The sequence below is a fragment of the Phytophthora cinnamomi genome, assembly GCF_018691715.1.
Source record: "Phytophthora cinnamomi strain GKB4 chromosome Unknown Contig77, whole genome shotgun sequence".
NCBI classification, from domain to species: Eukaryota; Oomycota; class Peronosporomycetes; order Peronosporales; family Peronosporaceae; genus Phytophthora; species Phytophthora cinnamomi.
The window spans coordinates 93,252-110,579 of record NW_027151010.1 but is presented as its reverse complement, the minus strand read 5'-3'; the positions used below and the strand labels follow the sequence as shown (position 1 = coordinate 110,579).

Here is a 17,328-nt window from a genome sequence, read left to right as displayed (position 1 = left end):
TCCTGATTCAATCCTCTCGAAGTACATTGCCAGCATCTATTGGGCGATTACGACAATGACCACGGTTGGATTTGGCGACATCGTCCCTATCAACGACTTAGAGAAAGCCTACTGCATCTTGGTACTAATCGGTGGCACCACATTATTCGCGTACGTGGTTGGTACTGTCATTGAAGTGGCAAGCAACTCAAAAAGTCTAATGAATCGAGAGCACGAGATCGTTCAGCGCGTCAATGCCTACATCAAAGAACGTGGCGTCTCGTCCGAGTTCATTGTGGCCTGCCAGGAACATTTACGATTCGTCGATAGTGAAAAGACGTTCTTTCTTGAGAGTTCCTTGCTGGATGCGCTTAGCTATTCACTGCGCAGTGAGCTGACTCTCATTCTCAACGGTGGTATAGTTTCGAAGATTCGTTTTTTTGACAAAAAGCCGAAGTGGTTCCTCACGCTGATTTTGCCTCGACTCGTGCCACATTATTTTCTAGAGGGGGATATTTTGATTTACCAAGACAACCCTGTCAGTGGAATATTTTTCCTGATGCACGGAGCGGTTATCGCAAAAACGCGCCATTTCTCTTCGGTGCCAAACGCCCACGCAACGATGACGAGTAGCAGAAGCCAGTCGTGCGGTGATCATGTTTTTGCAGACCACCAGGGTACCATTGCAAAAATTTACGAGGGAGAATTTTTCGGCTACAAGGAAACTCTGACCGAGACGGTGGCGCAATACAATTTGTTCGCTATGCGGGCGACAGGAACATATTTGCTGCCGCGCGAATGTCTAGACGAGTTTGAAGCTCAATATCCCCGAGTCATGGACGAAATTCGTTCATTAATAATTCAATCGATCACCCGACAGCAAAAACTCGTCTCTGGTTGGCAAAACAACGACACCATCGGGTTAACCTCCGTAGATCGAGAGCGGGTAGCGGAGCTTAACATCACCCGACGTGGCGGTGATCAGGATACCATTCGAGCAAGCGTGACTGGGCTGTCCATGGTCGGACGAAGACACTCTTCATTTTTGTCATCTACCCGATTAAATATTGGCCTTATTGCTCAGAGTGTTGCAGCCGAGATGGCTGCTCAGGTAGCCCAGTGCTCTCCTCGCTCCGACGAAAGTAATACCACAAGATACGAAGAGCCCGAGGATCAAACTACGGTCGAAGTGTTGGCGCATGTTCCGGATGCGCATCCACCAAAGACGGCACGTCGTTCAAGTGCGCATTTTACGCCTCGGTCATCCTTAATGCTGCCTGGTTCAATGGAAGCGTTTGCGGTACCGCAGCCACCTGCTGTCACAGAGATGGATAATCCAGCACCAGCTTCGGCGACAGTACTTCCCCTAGCCGGAACTCTTCAATCCGTTGTTATCTCGCCGCGGCGTCCAAACAGTGCTACTACGTTGTCGGCTGTGCATCCATCGGGGAATGGTGGGCAACTGCCTGCAGTTCAATTACGACCTGACGTGAACGCGTTTCGGGCTGGCCGGAAAGTGAGTATATCTTTGCGCGATGTCGGCTCAAATCAACGCCGGCCTTCGGAACGCTTTGTGGCTATGCGAAAGACCGACGTCACAGCTCTTGTTGATGAGCTACTGAGCGGAGACGGATTCCAGGTTCAGCGTACAGGATCAGGACGAGCACAAAAACCAACGGTGACGAATTAAGGTTTCCTCAGCATTATCTCATCACCTACAGTCATCTACTGCAGTATCATGCAAGCTTTGCTGAAAGCTATTGGCCATCGTCACTCTCTCCGTCCTCATCTTCGCTATCTTCTGCGTCGAAGATACTCAAGCGACTAGGTGGCAGTATAACGCAAAGAACGCCTCGAGAAGCGGTCGCGATTACGGATGTTGCGGTTCTCTTGGACTTGGCAGGGGCAGTTACAGCCCTCCCACGTATTTCGTCAAGCCGAAATATGTGAGTGGGGCCGTGCTGTATGATTGCCTAGGTGAGTAGCACTACAGTCAATACGTTTACGAGGTCCCAAACTGCTAGCTAACTGAGTAGAAACCACGCCTAACCAACGGAGTTCACGTCTTGCCTTACCTTGATGTCACTACTGGCAGTTGGGATTGAAAATTCAACATCATCGTACGCCTGTAGATACAGCCACTCTTTATCAAACATATGAAACCGTGTTACACAATTCCCACAATTGCTCATCCAAAACCAGCAGCTCGTACCTTGGTGCACATTATCGCCAATTTCGCGGTCAAGCACAAGCGCTAACTGCTCATTTCTTCCCGACAACTTGTCGCCATAAAAGTCGAATCCCCGACACGTGACTGACTTCACTGACTCATCATGAGAAAAACTAACAAGGGCAGTACCCCACACGAGATGCGAAGAGTGCGCGTGGACAGACTCTGCGCTTTGACTAGCCCGCACCAGCACCAGAACACCTGACTGCAGACGAAATCCCATCAGTAATGATGTACTGCGGTTCTCGTAGTTTTCTTGACCGGGCCCAAAGTGGGTTAATGATCTCCAGTCAACTGCCTCTTCTTGATTCCCATCATCACTGAAGTCGTCGTTGTCAGGAACATCAAGCTTAGGTGAGCTAAACGCGTGGTGAAAATGGAAGTGGGACTCCACTACAAGATCATCGCTGCTTCCGATAGAAAAACATCCATTTTCTGCTCGTATGGTAGATTCTGCGAGAGTTGTCGCCATCAAAGCTAGTAGCGCAAGCCATTGATCTTGAATGTTTTTGAGTAGGGAAATGCACCCTTCTGATTGCTTGTCAACGCCGTTTCCTGTTTCGGGTGGTCGCGTTGACAATTGCCGTGATATCGCGTTTCCGAAAGTAGTTTCAACTTTAAATTTACTGTGACTTGGCTGATGTTCCCGAAAGCGCTGTGCAGTTTCTGCTGCATACTGTAAAAAGTCACAAAGTCGCCGTAAGTTGAGAAGCGATTTCGCACCGTCTACTAGAGCTCTTTCTTGTTGCGCATTCCCTCCTGATGCATCTCTAGAGTTTGTGTGAACACGGATCCGCTCTAGGATCCACTGGAAAAATAAAGAGAAATCTTGGCGAGTTTCATGGAGCGCTAGGGTTAAGCTTTCCACCTCCAAAAGTGCAGCTTGCGCTATGGTAACGAGGTCGTCCAGAGCGGTATCAGTGAGTCCGAGCGTGTCAGCATAAGCTTGCGGGTTCCACTTTGCACGACCACGCAACTCCGACAGGAGAAATATCAGGTCGACCAAGTCGCGCTTCATTCGATCATCAACAATAGTCCTCAGCGTATCACAACCACTAAACAGAGCCTTTTGCATGCGATGAACACTCTGAAACACACCGCTCGTTTGTTAGAAATCGTCTTACAAAAAAAATCACCACAATCGCGTACCATTTCCTGGATATCTTGCGCAAAATATTGTGTCAGCGCAGGTGCTGTTATACCAGTCACCGCTGCAGATAGCATGTCGACCTGTGGGGTATCGTCGCAGGCATATTTCTCGTATAGAGGCCCCATTAATCCCATTTTCAGCTCGAAAACCCGAGTGGCATTTTTCCATTCTGTCGTCATCTGTCTCCCGGTAGCTGCGACTCGATTAATTATCGATTGCACCCGGTCTACAGTGTCCGCTACAAGGACCACATCCTCGTGGATGCGCTGGACCGCTGCCATATCGATTGTAAGCAGGCGGTGTAGCTTCGTTTGTGTCCCGGCTGGGTGGTCACTGTCACTAGAAAAACCAAGCAGCACGAAAAGCAATGACAAATCGGGTGCCAGATCCACCCGCTCAATCCGGAAACACTTGCTGCAGTCTCTACCTGGCTGACACCCTACTGACACCAAAGCTTGACGTTCTTCCTCCGAAAAGTGCGCACTCACATCAATTCTGGTAAGCAGCACTCTCCCCATCCACCACAGAGCAACAAAACCACGTTCGTCAGCGGTGACCAGCACCGTATCCTCACCCGCTACTCTGCCATTGTGACCTGCAAGAAATCTAGACGAGCGACGTTGAAATCGGATCTTCGATTGAGTCGCCCTCCAGTCATCTTCGAAGGCCCGGAAACCCTTCTGATTGCGTTGTTTGTTGCTGGAATTGGAGCTTGAAGCCCCCACTTCACTGATCTGAGCCCAATGCATAGCGGTGATGCAACGCTCATGGCGGAGATTGCTGCGTCTCTCCGGAACAACTTCCCCCGACTCCATCTCGAAAACGACGACGTCTCCCTCGTTACAGCCGACAGCGAGGTGCAGTCCGTCAGGTTTCCAGGCCAGCGCCACCATCTCTAAGCCGACGTCCGACGGTTTAATGTGCAGCAGCTTTTGCCACGAAGTTGTACGCTAGGAAAATATACATACGTAAAATATAGCAAAGTTGTTCGGTCAATTGTTCGCTGGACTATTGTGGAACAATAAATTTGAAAAATATCGTTGGTTTTAAACGCACGTGAACCAGCAGGTGGTGGTCGAGTGTGATCACTGCGATAAGGTCCATGGTAGGGCAGCAAGCCACCACCAGGGAGCTCACGAAGCGGTCCTGCAGCGCCACGAAGGCGCGCTTGGGCGGCGGCATCTTATGTTGGCGCCAAAAAGATTTAGCCATATTCGTTTCAGCCAATAGGCTGCCATTGTTGGAAATGGCTACGTGTGCTTTGGCTACAGACAAAACAAAATACAAATAGCAGTCTATGGTATTATATCACACAAGGTATACAACCTCCAGCGATACCACGACTATATTGTTTCTAGCTACACGTAAATAGAGAGAATCTTTTTTCGGGTGCCAAGTATCACACAAGGTTGGATGGAGACAACGGTCCTGGCATTTTCAGGAAATTTAAGTCGAACTGAAATACCATACAGCTGAGAAAGCTAGGTAATTAAAACTAATCACATACTCGGTATGGCTCTGAAAGGAATTTAGTTAACGATATGATAACCGCGCGAGTTCTTACTGTCTAACCGACTGAGTTGTAGCTAGTACCCACCGCAGCGCCTGACTTGAAACGTCTAGTCAATGGCTGGTTGCCCTTCACGCACCATGAACAGATTGACATACTTCTGGTCCAAAGTTCAGGTCCGCATTCAGTCGGTTGGCGACTCGAGTTAAACTCTTATCGTTAATTGCCCGCCGCTTGTAAAATTTCGGAGCCTCGTCGGGGTTGAACTCGATCTTGTCCAGTTTCCACGTCAGGAGCAGCCCAGCGCACGCGCAAGCACTCGCCAACCTCATAGCCAACATTTTATGCCTCGTTCCTCTTCGTCGGCGTCACATCGTCCACCGTCTTGTCGCTCTGGAGGATCCTTTTGCAGCTGGTTCTAGCGTGGATGAGCTGGGCGGTGCCAGGAGAAACCTTCGTTCAGGATAGCGAGTCCGTGGCCGCTGAGATGGCGGCATCGCTGACAGATAGGAAGGAGGTCGCAGCAACTAGCAGAGTGTAGCGCGTATGCATGATTGACTTGGTGGTTATGAAGGGCTCGAAGGTGGAGTTGGCTGCTCAGAAGCAATTTATGGAATGAAGCGGTTTCTAGCCGTACAGGTTCGCTTTGTAGATGCCAGGGGGTAATCATGAATAGTGTCATAATCTAGGTGTTAATGGGTCGCTCCTGAAAACTCAAAACCCATTTTGCGCGTACTAAACCAGACGTAGAAGGTTCGTCGCATGCTTGCTGATCGTACCATTTTGGCCCAAGGAGGGTCGATTTGTACGGGGTCGTGTCACGGGCGTACAAATTGGGTGCCCATACCATGCGTCAAAGATACGCATGTCAAATGCCTTTCATTCTCGAACTTGGTTCAGCATGGTCTTGCCTAACTCATTTAGTGAAGATGCGCCGCCCCCCCCCTAGCTATGACTTCCCGTTAACGCAACAAGCACCGTCTGCAGCGACTCAAGCGTCTACTCCTGTTCCTACGCCTGCAGCTGGCTTCGATTTCGCTTTATCGCAAGTGACGCCGCCAGAAATTTCGCCCGCAGAAGCTCCGATCGGTAATGCCTCGCTACCAACAGCCCCTACTACTACTAGCACTCCACCAGCATCTGATTAACAAGCGCCTGACTCAGCACCGCCTGCAACTGCATCGACAAGAAGTGAGGGCCGCCGTGGAAGACGTCGCCGCACAGCACCAACTGCGACCCGTGGTGCTGGCTTCTCGCCAGCTGAAGTCCGTGATCTTCTCGATCTTATTGATCACTACAAGCCAATTGGGCGAGATGAATGGGACACCGTTACGCGGGAGCACAATGCAAACTTTCCTGGCGTTCGACGCACCACAGAAAGTCTTCATAGGAAGTTTGCCAAGTTATACAGGACGAATATGGGCACAGGCAACCCTCATATCCCCGAGGAAGTTGAGAGAGCTATTGCACTAGCTGCTGCCATCACGAACCGTGTGGATATCGCTCAGGATGATGACATTGAGGATGATGCTAACGGTCTATTTGACAATGACAACGTAGACGATGAAGGCGTCGAGGTTGAGGACGTGCATCCCGAAGCTGAGACTTCAGCAGGCGTTCCTACTGCGCGCCCTTTAGTGCTTCCTCGTGTACAACGTGCAGGTACCCACGACGGTGACGATGACTTATTAACCGTAGCTCGAGCGAAGATGCTGCAAGAGCAACATCAACGCGAAGTTGATCGTGAACAACAGCGTTTGTGACGCGAAGATGACCGCCGTCAACGTGACGCGGATCGTGCCGACGAAAGAGAGAGAAGCAATCGTCTGTACGAGTTGTTGACTATTGCCCTGGTAGGTGCAGCAAAATCCCTGCAAGAATTTAAAAGTAGATTATCACAGTAAGTCTTCTATGTCTCTTTGCAAGTCAGGCATGTAAACAGATCGGAGTTGGTTAATGCCAACTAATCTAGCTCGAAGGTTAAAAAGCAGCGCACATGTGTCCAGGATAAGTCGTCGTTCACCTCGCTCTTCATATTCCATTCGTTCCGTCAGTCTCGGAAAAGAACTCTGGAAGGCCCTCATTCCCCATTCAGCCGCTTGTCTTGCCGAAGTTGATTGGCGCAGCTGGACGACATTTGCAGGTGTCGCTGCCACTCCAAGATAATCTTGGCTCGATTTAATTAAAAAGGATAGTCTCCTGCATAAAAAGCGGAATCTACAACACATCTTGCTCCACACTGCTCATAGATGCTCTGAAGCTTGTGGTATATGCCACCCCACTCAGATATCTGAGAATCATGAAGCGACCCAGGCGCATTTAGCGCGCACGCTGCAATCGTTCCATCGGGGACAAAGACAAATACATTTCCGACGTAGTGGTCATGCTTCCAGCCGTTGTAGAACATGTTATGCATGATGCAATCACCGCTCGGCTGTAGATATAGTTTGAGACCATCGGCGACATCGAATACGTCGTTCAACTGGGGATACTTTCTGTGGATTGCTTGTTGATAACGCCGAACATCGGGTAGACTAGGCATCTTGATAGCAGCACGCTGATCCGAAGCAAGTACGCGGATTAAAATTCTTCGTCCAAACCGAATGAACAAGGAGCAGACGGATGCCGTTATACCAAACATCATGCAGAGAGTAAATTCAGAGCCTCTTGTCCGTGTCCATGCCAATACGAGGGCGAGGCATTGATATGCGTCCAAGCTTCGAGGCCGACCATGCCTTGAACCGCTTAGCGATGCAATTGCTGAGCCAGCCGGTCCGTAGGGAGTAAATCGTTTGTAGAGCACCTCAAAATGCTGTAGCACGTAGTGAAACGCGGGGTGGTCTAACCCCGTGACTGTGATCAACGCTGGATCGTCACCAGATCCAAACAGCACGGAGAAAGACGAAGTTGCTGGCGGCTGAAGTGCAATACGAGCAATGCGACGGTCGCGCTCGCGTCGCCGGCGACGCTCTAGCGTCGAGCGATACGACTGGCGGCGGTGAGACCGGCGGCGGCTCTGAATGATGGAGAGAAGCAGCAATGCGGGAGCGATCATTGTGTCCTTGGACCGCGAGTGGGAAGTACGCAATTGGGTTTTCAGGAGACAACGCAGATTTGGTAAGAGCAAAACCGCCCAAGCTATGCACTAAATTTGGTACTAGCAATTTGGGTTTGTTTGCAAGAGGCTGGGGTGACATGTCACATCTAGATGTTGGTAGTTCCGGCGGTTGGTTCGTGGACCCTAGTTCTTGCCCGTACAATTTGTTCTACCAGGGAATACTAACACAAGGTGTTCTCCACCAAGGGCCATAACGTTGGTGCGTCGTCACAACCCAGCTCAGACCGTAACAGAATCAAAGATGCCATGTGTAGCCATTTCACTTTTCAGCCAATGCCACTGCTCGAACTTACCCGTCATTTTGCGTGTCATTTGCGAATTTGCCTTCCAAGTGAGAGGTCCACATTGCTTGACTGCGTCACCACTACCCATCACGACCCACCATGGCCTCCAAGTCTGCCATTGCACTGGAGAGTTCATACCGCGTGGCGGTGATTGGGGCCGGAATGGCTGGTGTGAGCGCTGCCAACGCGCTGATCGCCTCCAACAAGTTCGTGGCCGGCGACGTCTGTGTGCTGGAAGCTCAGTCGCGCATCGGTGGGCGCGTCCAGACGCAACCGTTCAGCGACACGCTGCCGGTCAACGTGGAGGTGGGCGCCGCGTGGATTCACGGCACCGAGGGCAACCCGTTCTCTGACCTGGCGCGCAAGTTCGGCATCGCATTCAAGGAGGTGGCGCCGCGGAATCCGTGGCTGCACCCGGGCTCGTGCAAGAACTTTTTGTTCTTCGACGGGCGCGAGCAACTGCCGCAGCAGCAGGTGGACGAGACGTGGCAGTGGCAAGACCTGCTCATGCACAAGCTGCAGGCTCTGGCGACGTCGACCAATGCCGCGGACCACCAGGAGAAGGCGCTGTCTGCTATCGTGGACCACCTCGTGGATTCTGATGACGAGTTTCGGAACGTTATGAAAGCCACGAATGCGCGTGCGAGGCTGGGTGTGTGCTTGAAGCTGATCGAGGTTTGGATGGGGGTGAACGACGATGAAGTGCAGCTTGATGACTTCGCCGAGATCGAGCTCATCGGGTACGTTGGCCGCGCGATATTGCCAGGTTCATCGACGCACTGACATTCTGTTTGATGTTTGGTGGTGGCTTTTGTAGTGATAACGCTGGTGCTCATTGCATTGTACCTGCGGGCATGGAGCGCTTCGTCGACAATCTGGCGGAGCCTGTGATGGACTCGATTCAGACGAATGTGTGCGTCACTTCGATCAACTACGAGGGTGCAGATGGCGTCGTCATCGAGTGTAGGGATGGCCGTCGTGTGACGGCGGACCACGTGATCGTGACTTCGTCGCTCGGGTTCCTTAAGTCTGGCAAGATACACTTCCAGCCTGAGCTTCCAGCACCCAAGCTGGGCGCCATTCAACGCTCCAAGATGGGCCAGTACATGAAGATTCTCGTGCAGTTCCCTGAGGTTTTCTGGCCTGAGGACTCGACTTTCATCGCACAGCTGAAGGACACCTCGGCTTCTAGTGATGGATCAGACCGCCGGATTTACTTCCCGGTAGTGTTCAACTACCAATTTGCCAAGGGCGTGCCTATTATTGAAGGTGTCTTGGTTGGTGAAAATGCGAGCAAGATCTCTTCTTCGTTCACCGACGAGGAGATCGCGCACGCACTCTTCTTGCAGCTCCAAGAGACGTTTGGCCCGAACATCCCGGAGCCGATTAATCACTTCATTACGAGGTAAGTGCCGATCTACTCAGTTGTACAGCCACATTTCGCTGACGAGAACTCGTTGATGTTGTTCACTTCCGCACAGATGGGATCAGGATCCGTGGTCGGTGGGCGCCTACAGCTCTCTCACGGTGGAAAGTTCGGACGAGGATCCAGCGGTCCTGCGTGAGACGGTGGCCAACCGCGTGCTTTTCGCTGGTGAGGCCACGGACTACAAGTACCAGGGCGCGTTGCAAGCGGCATACCTCTCAGGTTGGTGACGGTGGTTAATACCGCTCGCATGTGCGATCAGTGAGAATATTGACGTTGATCAATGTTCTTGATACACAGGTATTCAAGCGGCAGCGGAGTTGGTGGGCAAAAACAATTAAGAGAAGACAACCTACCTAAAGCTAAACATGAAAGAGAGGAAACTACTTTTCGTGAAAACTACCCCTTTTTTCGGTTGCATCCACAGAACCATTCCGACGGGCGCAAATCGGTCCTGTTGACGAACTGCGCATCCTCGTGACCAAATCCCCGTAACATAAGCTGTTTACAGGGGTTGTAGTCGAAGTGGGCCCTTCCCGTAACAAAAGCAAGATGTCTGGGAGGTTTGGCATGTTGAAGCCGTAGTCATAATAACTGTTTGACCGTAAAAGCAAGCGTGCTCTAAATTGCGCCGACCAGTTCAAATGACGGCCAGGAATCGTGACTGTCATGGAGTGGAGCTGGGTCCCTAGCCGGAAATGCATGACAACTGTGCCAGTCAGCCAGGCAGTTGGCGTGTTCGTGTTGACGGCGGGGGAATCCGGCGGTCGTGTTTTGCGTAACGTAAACGACAGGCGTGGTGTGCTTAAAGTGCCCTGCAACTTGCAGACTGCAAGGAGCCCAGTCGATGGCTCGCTAAGCAGCATGACAAGCTCGAGGTCACCGGCATATGGCGGATACCGCGTGAATGCGAGACGTGTAGCGAAACCGAGGCCGAACATTATCTTCCCATCGCGGAGCACATGTTGATCAGCCTGCTTCGGAAGTCCCAAAGCCCTCCTACAAATTGTAGGCTATTACAATACAATACGCGGGCGGCGCCTTCCAAGTGTGCACCATGCATGTTACCATCCAGCATTCCGAGATGCAGCGAAACATCATCAATGAGAATGGCCCTGGATTTGTCGCGGGAGCGAGGAAGCCCGCCTAGTGAGCTTGGAGAACGAAGTTTTATACCGGCAAGAGCCATGCCGGGACATTCGATAGCTCCCCCAAAGCCTCCATTCTCATTCTGCAATTTGCACCGCATCAAACATGCCAAACCTCACTAGTGAATCAACAATCGAGTCCCCGCTCGAGAGCGCCTATCGCGTGGTGGTGATCGGCGCCGGACTCGCCGGCGTCAGCGCCGCGAACGAATTGCTGTCGTCGGGCCACTTCGACGCCACCGACGTGTGCATCCTGGAGGCGCAGTCGCGCATCGGCGGCCGCGTGCAGACCAAGTCCTTCAGCGACTCGCTCCCCGTGAACGTGGAGGTGGGCGCGGCCTGGATCCACGGCACGGAGGGCAACCCGTTCGCGGCGCTGGCCAAGCAGTTCGGCATCTCGTTCAAAGAGATCAGCCCGAGGAATCCGTGGCTGCACCCGGGCTCGTGCTCGAACTTCCTGTTGTTCGACGGCAGTCACCAACTGAGCGAGCAGCAGACCAAGGATACGTGGGCGTGGCAGGACCTGCTGATGCGCAAACTCCAGCACCTCGCGAGGTCGGACCACGGGGACGAGCACCGAGAGAAGACGCTCTCGGCTGTGGTGGAGCACCTCCTCGACTCGGACCAAGAACTGCTCGAGGTCATGGGCGGGGCCAAGGTCCGCGCCAAGATTGACCTGTTCCTGCGGCTGATGGAGGCCTGGTTCGGCCTCACGGTCGAGGACCTGAACCTCGACATCTTCGTGGAAACGGACCTTATGGGCGACGACCCTGGCGCCCACTGCATCGTCCCAGCGGGGATGGAGCGCTTCATCGACCACCTAGCGGAGCCCCTGCATGACATTATCCACACGAACGTGTCCGTCTCGTCGATCAACTACGACGGCCCGGATGGGGTAGTCATCCAGTGCAACAACGGACGTCGTGTGACTGCAGACCGCGTGATCGTGGCCACCTCACTGGGTCTCCTGCAGAGCGGCAAGCTGCACTTCCAGCCGGAGCTGCCCGCTGTCAAGACGGGGGCGCTCAAGCGGTCCAAGATGGGCCAGTACATGAAGGTGTTGGTGCAGTTCCCCGAGGTGTTCTGGCCCAAGCATGCCACGTTCATGGGCCAGCTCCAGAAGAAGAGCTCGAACGGTGGGCCCTCCGGCGGTAGGAGGATCTACTTCCCGCTGGTCTTCAACTACCACCTCGCCAAGGGTGTGCCGATCCTGGAGGGCGTCCTGATCGGCGACAACGCCAGCGCCATCTCGTCCTCCTTCACCGACGAGGAGATCGCCCACGCGCTGTTCTTGCAGATGCAGGAGACGTTCGGACCCGGTATTCCCGAGCCCATTAACCACTTTATCACTCGGTAAGTTCCTTATCTCGCGACTCATATCTGTACTGTCATCGCTAATTGCTTTGTCGTTTTTGCGTGCTCGCACAGTTGGGATCAAGACCAGTGGTCAGTCGGCGCCTACAGCTGCGTCACTGCGAGAAATGCACACGAAGACCCGGACCTGCTCAAGCAAACGGTGGCAAATCGCGTGCTCTTCGCGGGCGAGGCCGTAGATCCCAAGTACCAGGGCGCGCTGCAGGCGGCCTACTTCTCGGGACTTGAAGCGGCCGCGGAGCTCGTGGCCCAGAACCTGTAAGCATATAAGTTAGAGCCCGCTCGACCCAGAAGCGTCTCAACCAAAGGAGCAAGCTTGAAGCCACGCCAACGATCAACTATCCACCAACCGTAGTGTAAGCGAGGAAGCTCCCATTGAGGTCCTCCGAAAAAGTCAATGTAATTAACCAGCATCGCCCGCTGTGGCAGCAAACACATTTCGGTAGTCAAGTTTTCGCTGTGCGAGAGCTCTTCGACCTGATCTGGAGGTGACGGCTGATCTTGAGACACACATTGGGACGCACATAGGTAAACTCTCAGTGCATCGGCGACACCCGACGTCATGGCAGCTTGTCCCGATGCAGAAACAGGCATTTGACGATTCGCATGTGAGCAAGGTCTCACTTTTTGATCTCGCAAGAACCCAAGCACCTGACCTTATCCGAGTCCCTAATATGGCCTGCGTTGCGACGGACTCGCTGCAAGCTCGCTTGCGTCGCGGAGACATCCCGTGCCGTGGTGTCAACCTAGGCGGTTGGCTCGTTGCCGAGCACTGGATGACATGGGACTCGTGTCTGTGGCACGGCGTGCCCGACGAGATCAAGAACCAAGGAGAGTTCGCGACCATGAAGTTCCTGGGCCATGAAGAGGGCGATCGACGCTTCGACGAGCACCGCCGCACGTGGATCACGGAGTACGACATCGCCGAGATGAAGCGCTTCGGACTCAACACGGTGCGGGTCCCAGTGGGCTACTGGATCATGGGCTTCGATCCGACGGACTTCCCCAACAAGCAGGAGTGGACGGTATTCGCCCCTCATGCTCTACGCTACCTGGACGAGCTGGTGAATCACTGGTGCGTGAAGTACGACCTGGTAGTGATCGTGGACATCCACGCTGCTAAAGGTTCGCAGAACGGCCGTGACCACAGCGCCGCAGTGGACAGCGGCGTCAAATACTGGAGTCAATACCCGGAGAACGTGGACAACACGGTGTATTTCGCAAAGTTCCTTGCCTCACGCTACCGCTACTGCCCGTCGTTCCTCGGCATCGGGCTGTTAAACGAGCCTGAAGTACCGACGGATCCGAATGTGCTGCGAGGATACTACGAGCGAGCATACTCCGAGATCCGTGCGACTGGAAATGACTGCGTGCTCACTGTTGCGCCGCTGTTGACGGAGCAGAGCCCACCGTTTATGGAGGACTTCATGCGCTACCCGAAGTTCTTCAACGTGTGGCACGAGTGGCACCCGTACTTCATCTGGGGATACGAAGGCCAGCGACGCGAGCAGGTGCTGGACGCAGTCCGTCGCTACGGCAACCAAATCTCGTCGTGGGGAGGAAATTGGCTTCTCATTGATGAATGGAGTTTGGGCGCTCAAGGATGCACCTTCCCCAGTGAGGACCGCCATGGACTGCAGCAATTCGCGTCGGCCCAACTCGATGCATTTAGCAAGGCGCATTCTGGTTGGATCTTTTGGTCTTGGCGCCACTCGGATGACGGTCACAGCCGTCCGACAGGTTGGTCCATGCGGCAGTTGCTGCGTGACGGCGTCATGAGGCTCTATGAAGAGTAGATGACAACGTTCAGGGGCAGAACTTGACTGGAGCCGTGGCGTAAATGCAAATGGTTGATTACTACTTCTCATGAATTATCTGCCTTACATACATTTGCTGATTCCTTTGTCATGCATGATACTTATCCAGCGTCAGTAGAGGTGCTATGCCTCAAGACTGAGGTCGTGGAACTGGACACGCGAGAACTTCTTCCAATATCCGTAGAGAAGACCCGCGAGGGTGACGCCGATGACGATCAGTGCTGGTGCCAACGTAAAGAAGACGTCGACTGCGATGTACACGAGCAAAGCCGTTGGGATCAAGAGACCAATCCAGATCATGCGCATGCTACCAGGGACTGCAACGTGGATACCAGGAACAAACACATAGTGAGACTCTAGGACTGGAGCAAGTTTCCGAGTAAAATTTACCTTTGAACGGGCGATCCAACTCCGGCTGCGTGTAGCGCAACTTGATGAACGCAGCAAATATCAGGATCTGGTAGAAGGCCGAAAGTGCGTTGGTCATGTTGAGAATGTCGTCGAAGTCGAATTTAATGAGTACAAAGATGACGATGAGGCTCGCGAAGACTGCGTTGTGAGGAGTGTTGAACCGCTTGTTACGCCTGCATCAAACCCAAAGTCAGAAGTTGTGGAGGCATACAACGGTACAGCAAAAAAAAAAAACTCACGCTTTAAGGAACGCCGGTGCGAGTCCGCACTGTGCCATACCCATGATCTGGAACGAGTCGCAGAATAGCTCTGCGATGTACATACCCGCGTTGCTCCCAAAGGATGCCAGCATGATCCAGGTAGAAAGGAAGGTCCCGCCGAGATCGGATGCAATGCTTGAAAATGATCCGTCTTCCCAAGTCGTCCAGTGTGGTGAATTAAATACCGTGGCGCCAAACAACGGTACGATGTACGTGAGCGCAATGAGCAGAACCGAGATCAACATTGCTCGCGGGTATGTTCGCCCCGGGTTTACCACTTCACCGCCAAACACCGACATGCTGACCGCACCATTGAAGTTCCAGAAGAGCGTGTTGATCAAGGTCGACCAGTCAATCTGTAAATGTGTAGGTACGCAGGTCACACGTTAGAGAATTGCCCACAGTATCTGCATGTGCATTGTTCGGGTACTTACGTCCACGCTGCCGGACATGCTCACGAAGTTCCCGTTGTCGTCATACACGATATCAGAGCGGCGCACTTCGCCCAGGACACTCCAATCACTAGCGCGAACGACTCCCCAAATGGCAAGCACAACGAACGGGATCATGACGAAGACCGAAAGTGCCGCCATTCCGTTGCCAACGATATGAATGCCGAAGAGATTCGGTAGCGCCAAGATGATGGCAATGACCGCCTTGATGAAATACTCGGCTGTGGAAGAACCAATTGATCCGTAGACTTCGGTGAACGTAGCCACGGCGAGGCCAGGGTAGATCGCGTTGTCGATCACTCCAGAAATCCACGACCAATACCCCGTCTGAAAGGCCCAGAAGGGTCCAAAGGCATGAAGCACCCACACTGTGTATCCACCTTGAACACAATAATTATGGTCAGCTTGAAAGTTAGAATTTAGTCGAGAAGGGACATTATCGATTTCCCTACCATCATGGGGGTACGCCGTGCTGAGCTCGGCCGTAACGTAGGCGATCGGAAGTCCGAGGACGAACGGGAACAGGACGAGGAAGATGAACCCGACCAGTGGACCACCGGCTAAGGAATTCAGCACCAGCATAACAAGGGTTTCATGACAAAAGTGTCCCAGCATGTCCTCCTCGTAAGAATACAAAGTTGTACCTGAGATGATGTACTCAGATCCGATGGGGCCTCCGCACACCGAAAAGTAGCAGAGTCCCACAATGCCCAAGACCGTCAGCTGTCGCTGCAAGTCTTCCTTGGTGGGTTCCAGTGCCGAAGGTCGCCATTGTAGCGAAGCGCCCATCGAGCTCACAATGCTCACGTAGGAGTGATCATTCAGCCTGTGCAGAATGCACCGACAAGTTAGGTGAAGTTCGCGAAGGTATAACCAATAGTATGGAATTCCCACCTGCCTAGGCGCTCCGGCGAGAGCAGAAGTTGGTCGTCATAGGCTCTACCCTTGGGGCTGTGGATGGCGTCCAGGATGGATTTATTCGGCTCGTTCGCGGTCATGCGAGAAGCAGCGGGGGTCTTGATCCAGAGATTGGCAATTCGGAAATGAGCTTCAAGGTCGACCAAGCAGCGATGTCAACACCAGCGCTAGCAACGCGGCATTTGTACCAGCCTTGACAAAATAATGTATACACCAGCACCGCCGGTCCAGTGTTTAATTGATGATGTTACGGCACAAATCCCATCAGCCCGATTTCGCGTATTCCACTACGTGCGGAAGCTCACTGGCCCGGTTGAGCGCGTCACGTTGACGATCTCGCGACTCCGTTTAACATGTAGCCTGCGAGCGTACAGCGGCGACATTGACGACTTCAACGGCATTGAACGCCGCGTCGCCTTAGTCAAAGGCGGAATCGCGCGTAGTGTCGACTACCGAAACACGCTACATACCGTCGTGCGGGACTCGTAGTGGAGCACACTTTGTGACCGTGGTGTGATCGTCGAGCGGCGAAAGAGTCCCAGTTGAGTTGGAAGCCCCTTGAGAAAGCAAAGGTTTAGCAGAAGTCCTACTCGGTCCTACCAGCTAGAGCGAGTGAGACTGCTAGGGAGGAGCATCCTGCCGATCGGCTGGACTCCAGCCTGGAGCGCCGCATAACGGAGACCTCAATGAGATGGGCTATCCATCTGATTCCCGGTGTTACATTCACTGATTACGATGATGCGGCGGTAACTGGCAAGCCAGTCCTTCGGTGCCGCGTGCAGCGCGTCGGCAACATGCCCACATTGGGCGCTGCGGTAACGGGATGAAGAAGACCAAAAGGATACACCTTACGCTGGGCGCTTGCCGCCGTCGCAAGACTGCATCCTGCTCTCGAAATGACGTTCTGCTGTGCTGCGCAGGTCCAATTTGACCGCTGTATGTTGAACTTTGTACGGAATCCAACCAAGTGCTTGAAGCACCTTCTATGCTGTAAATCCTGGCTTCTCACAACATGAGTTGCCGAGTGAAAGCAAAACGGAAGCCACAGAGACTGCCACATAGAAGTACGCTGACTTGCATGGTGCGCCGACGGGGTTTACCGACGAATACCGCCACCTCCAGCACCCGTGATGCCATCTAGCGTCCCGAATTGCATCATTGATAATGGTTATAGCTTTCCGCGACCTGCTTCGAGCACCAGTTTAACTTGTTGAAGTGATTATCACTCGGTTGTTGAAGTTGACAAACACT

The 17,328-nt window shown here is 53.0% G+C and overlaps 5 protein-coding genes across 5 annotated transcripts; 3 read left to right on the top strand and 2 right to left on the bottom strand.

The window, feature by feature from the left end:
* Positions 1-1,736: 1,736 nt before the first annotated feature.
* Positions 1,737-4,541, bottom strand: IUM83_13877 (Anaphase-promoting complex subunit 4; the record flags this gene model as incomplete). The annotated part of the gene is made up of 7 exons (XM_067938578.1): positions 1,737-1,952; positions 2,055-2,122; positions 2,192-2,302; positions 2,933-3,296; positions 3,359-3,402; positions 4,204-4,309; positions 4,416-4,541. 7 exons carry the CDS (start codon positions 4,539-4,541, stop codon positions 1,737-1,739), a joined length of 1,035 nt encoding a protein of 344 aa, XP_067785611.1.
* A 3,829-nt stretch (positions 4,542-8,370) lies between these two features.
* On the top strand, positions 8,371-10,038 carry IUM83_13876 (polyamine oxidase 4; the record flags this gene model as incomplete). The annotated part of the gene is made up of 4 exons (XM_067938577.1): positions 8,371-9,011; positions 9,089-9,676; positions 9,753-9,919; positions 9,998-10,038. The coding sequence occupies 4 exons, from the start codon at positions 8,371-8,373 to the stop codon at positions 10,036-10,038; spliced, it is 1,437 nt and encodes a 478-aa protein (XP_067785612.1).
* Positions 10,039-10,951: 913 nt separating this feature from the next.
* Positions 10,952-12,481, top strand: IUM83_13875 (L-asparaginase 1; the record flags this gene model as incomplete). Its single annotated transcript, XM_067938576.1, has 2 exons — positions 10,952-12,198; positions 12,274-12,481. The coding sequence occupies 2 exons, from the start codon at positions 10,952-10,954 to the stop codon at positions 12,479-12,481; spliced, it is 1,455 nt and encodes a 484-aa protein (XP_067785651.1).
* Positions 12,482-12,893: 412 nt separating this feature from the next.
* On the top strand, positions 12,894-14,015 carry IUM83_13874 (glucan 1,3-beta-glucosidase; the record flags this gene model as incomplete). Its single annotated transcript, XM_067938575.1, has 1 exon — positions 12,894-14,015. One exon carries the CDS (start codon positions 12,894-12,896, stop codon positions 14,013-14,015), a length of 1,122 nt encoding a protein of 373 aa, XP_067785613.1.
* A 144-nt stretch (positions 14,016-14,159) lies between these two features.
* On the bottom strand, positions 14,160-16,157 carry IUM83_13873 (Amino Acid-Polyamine-Organocation (APC) protein; the record flags this gene model as incomplete). Its single annotated transcript, XM_067938574.1, has 7 exons — positions 14,160-14,353; positions 14,427-14,620; positions 14,687-15,063; positions 15,142-15,539; positions 15,612-15,719; positions 15,804-15,985; positions 16,054-16,157. 7 exons carry the CDS (start codon positions 16,155-16,157, stop codon positions 14,160-14,162), a joined length of 1,557 nt encoding a protein of 518 aa, XP_067785614.1.
* Positions 16,158-17,328: the final 1,171 nt, after the last annotated feature.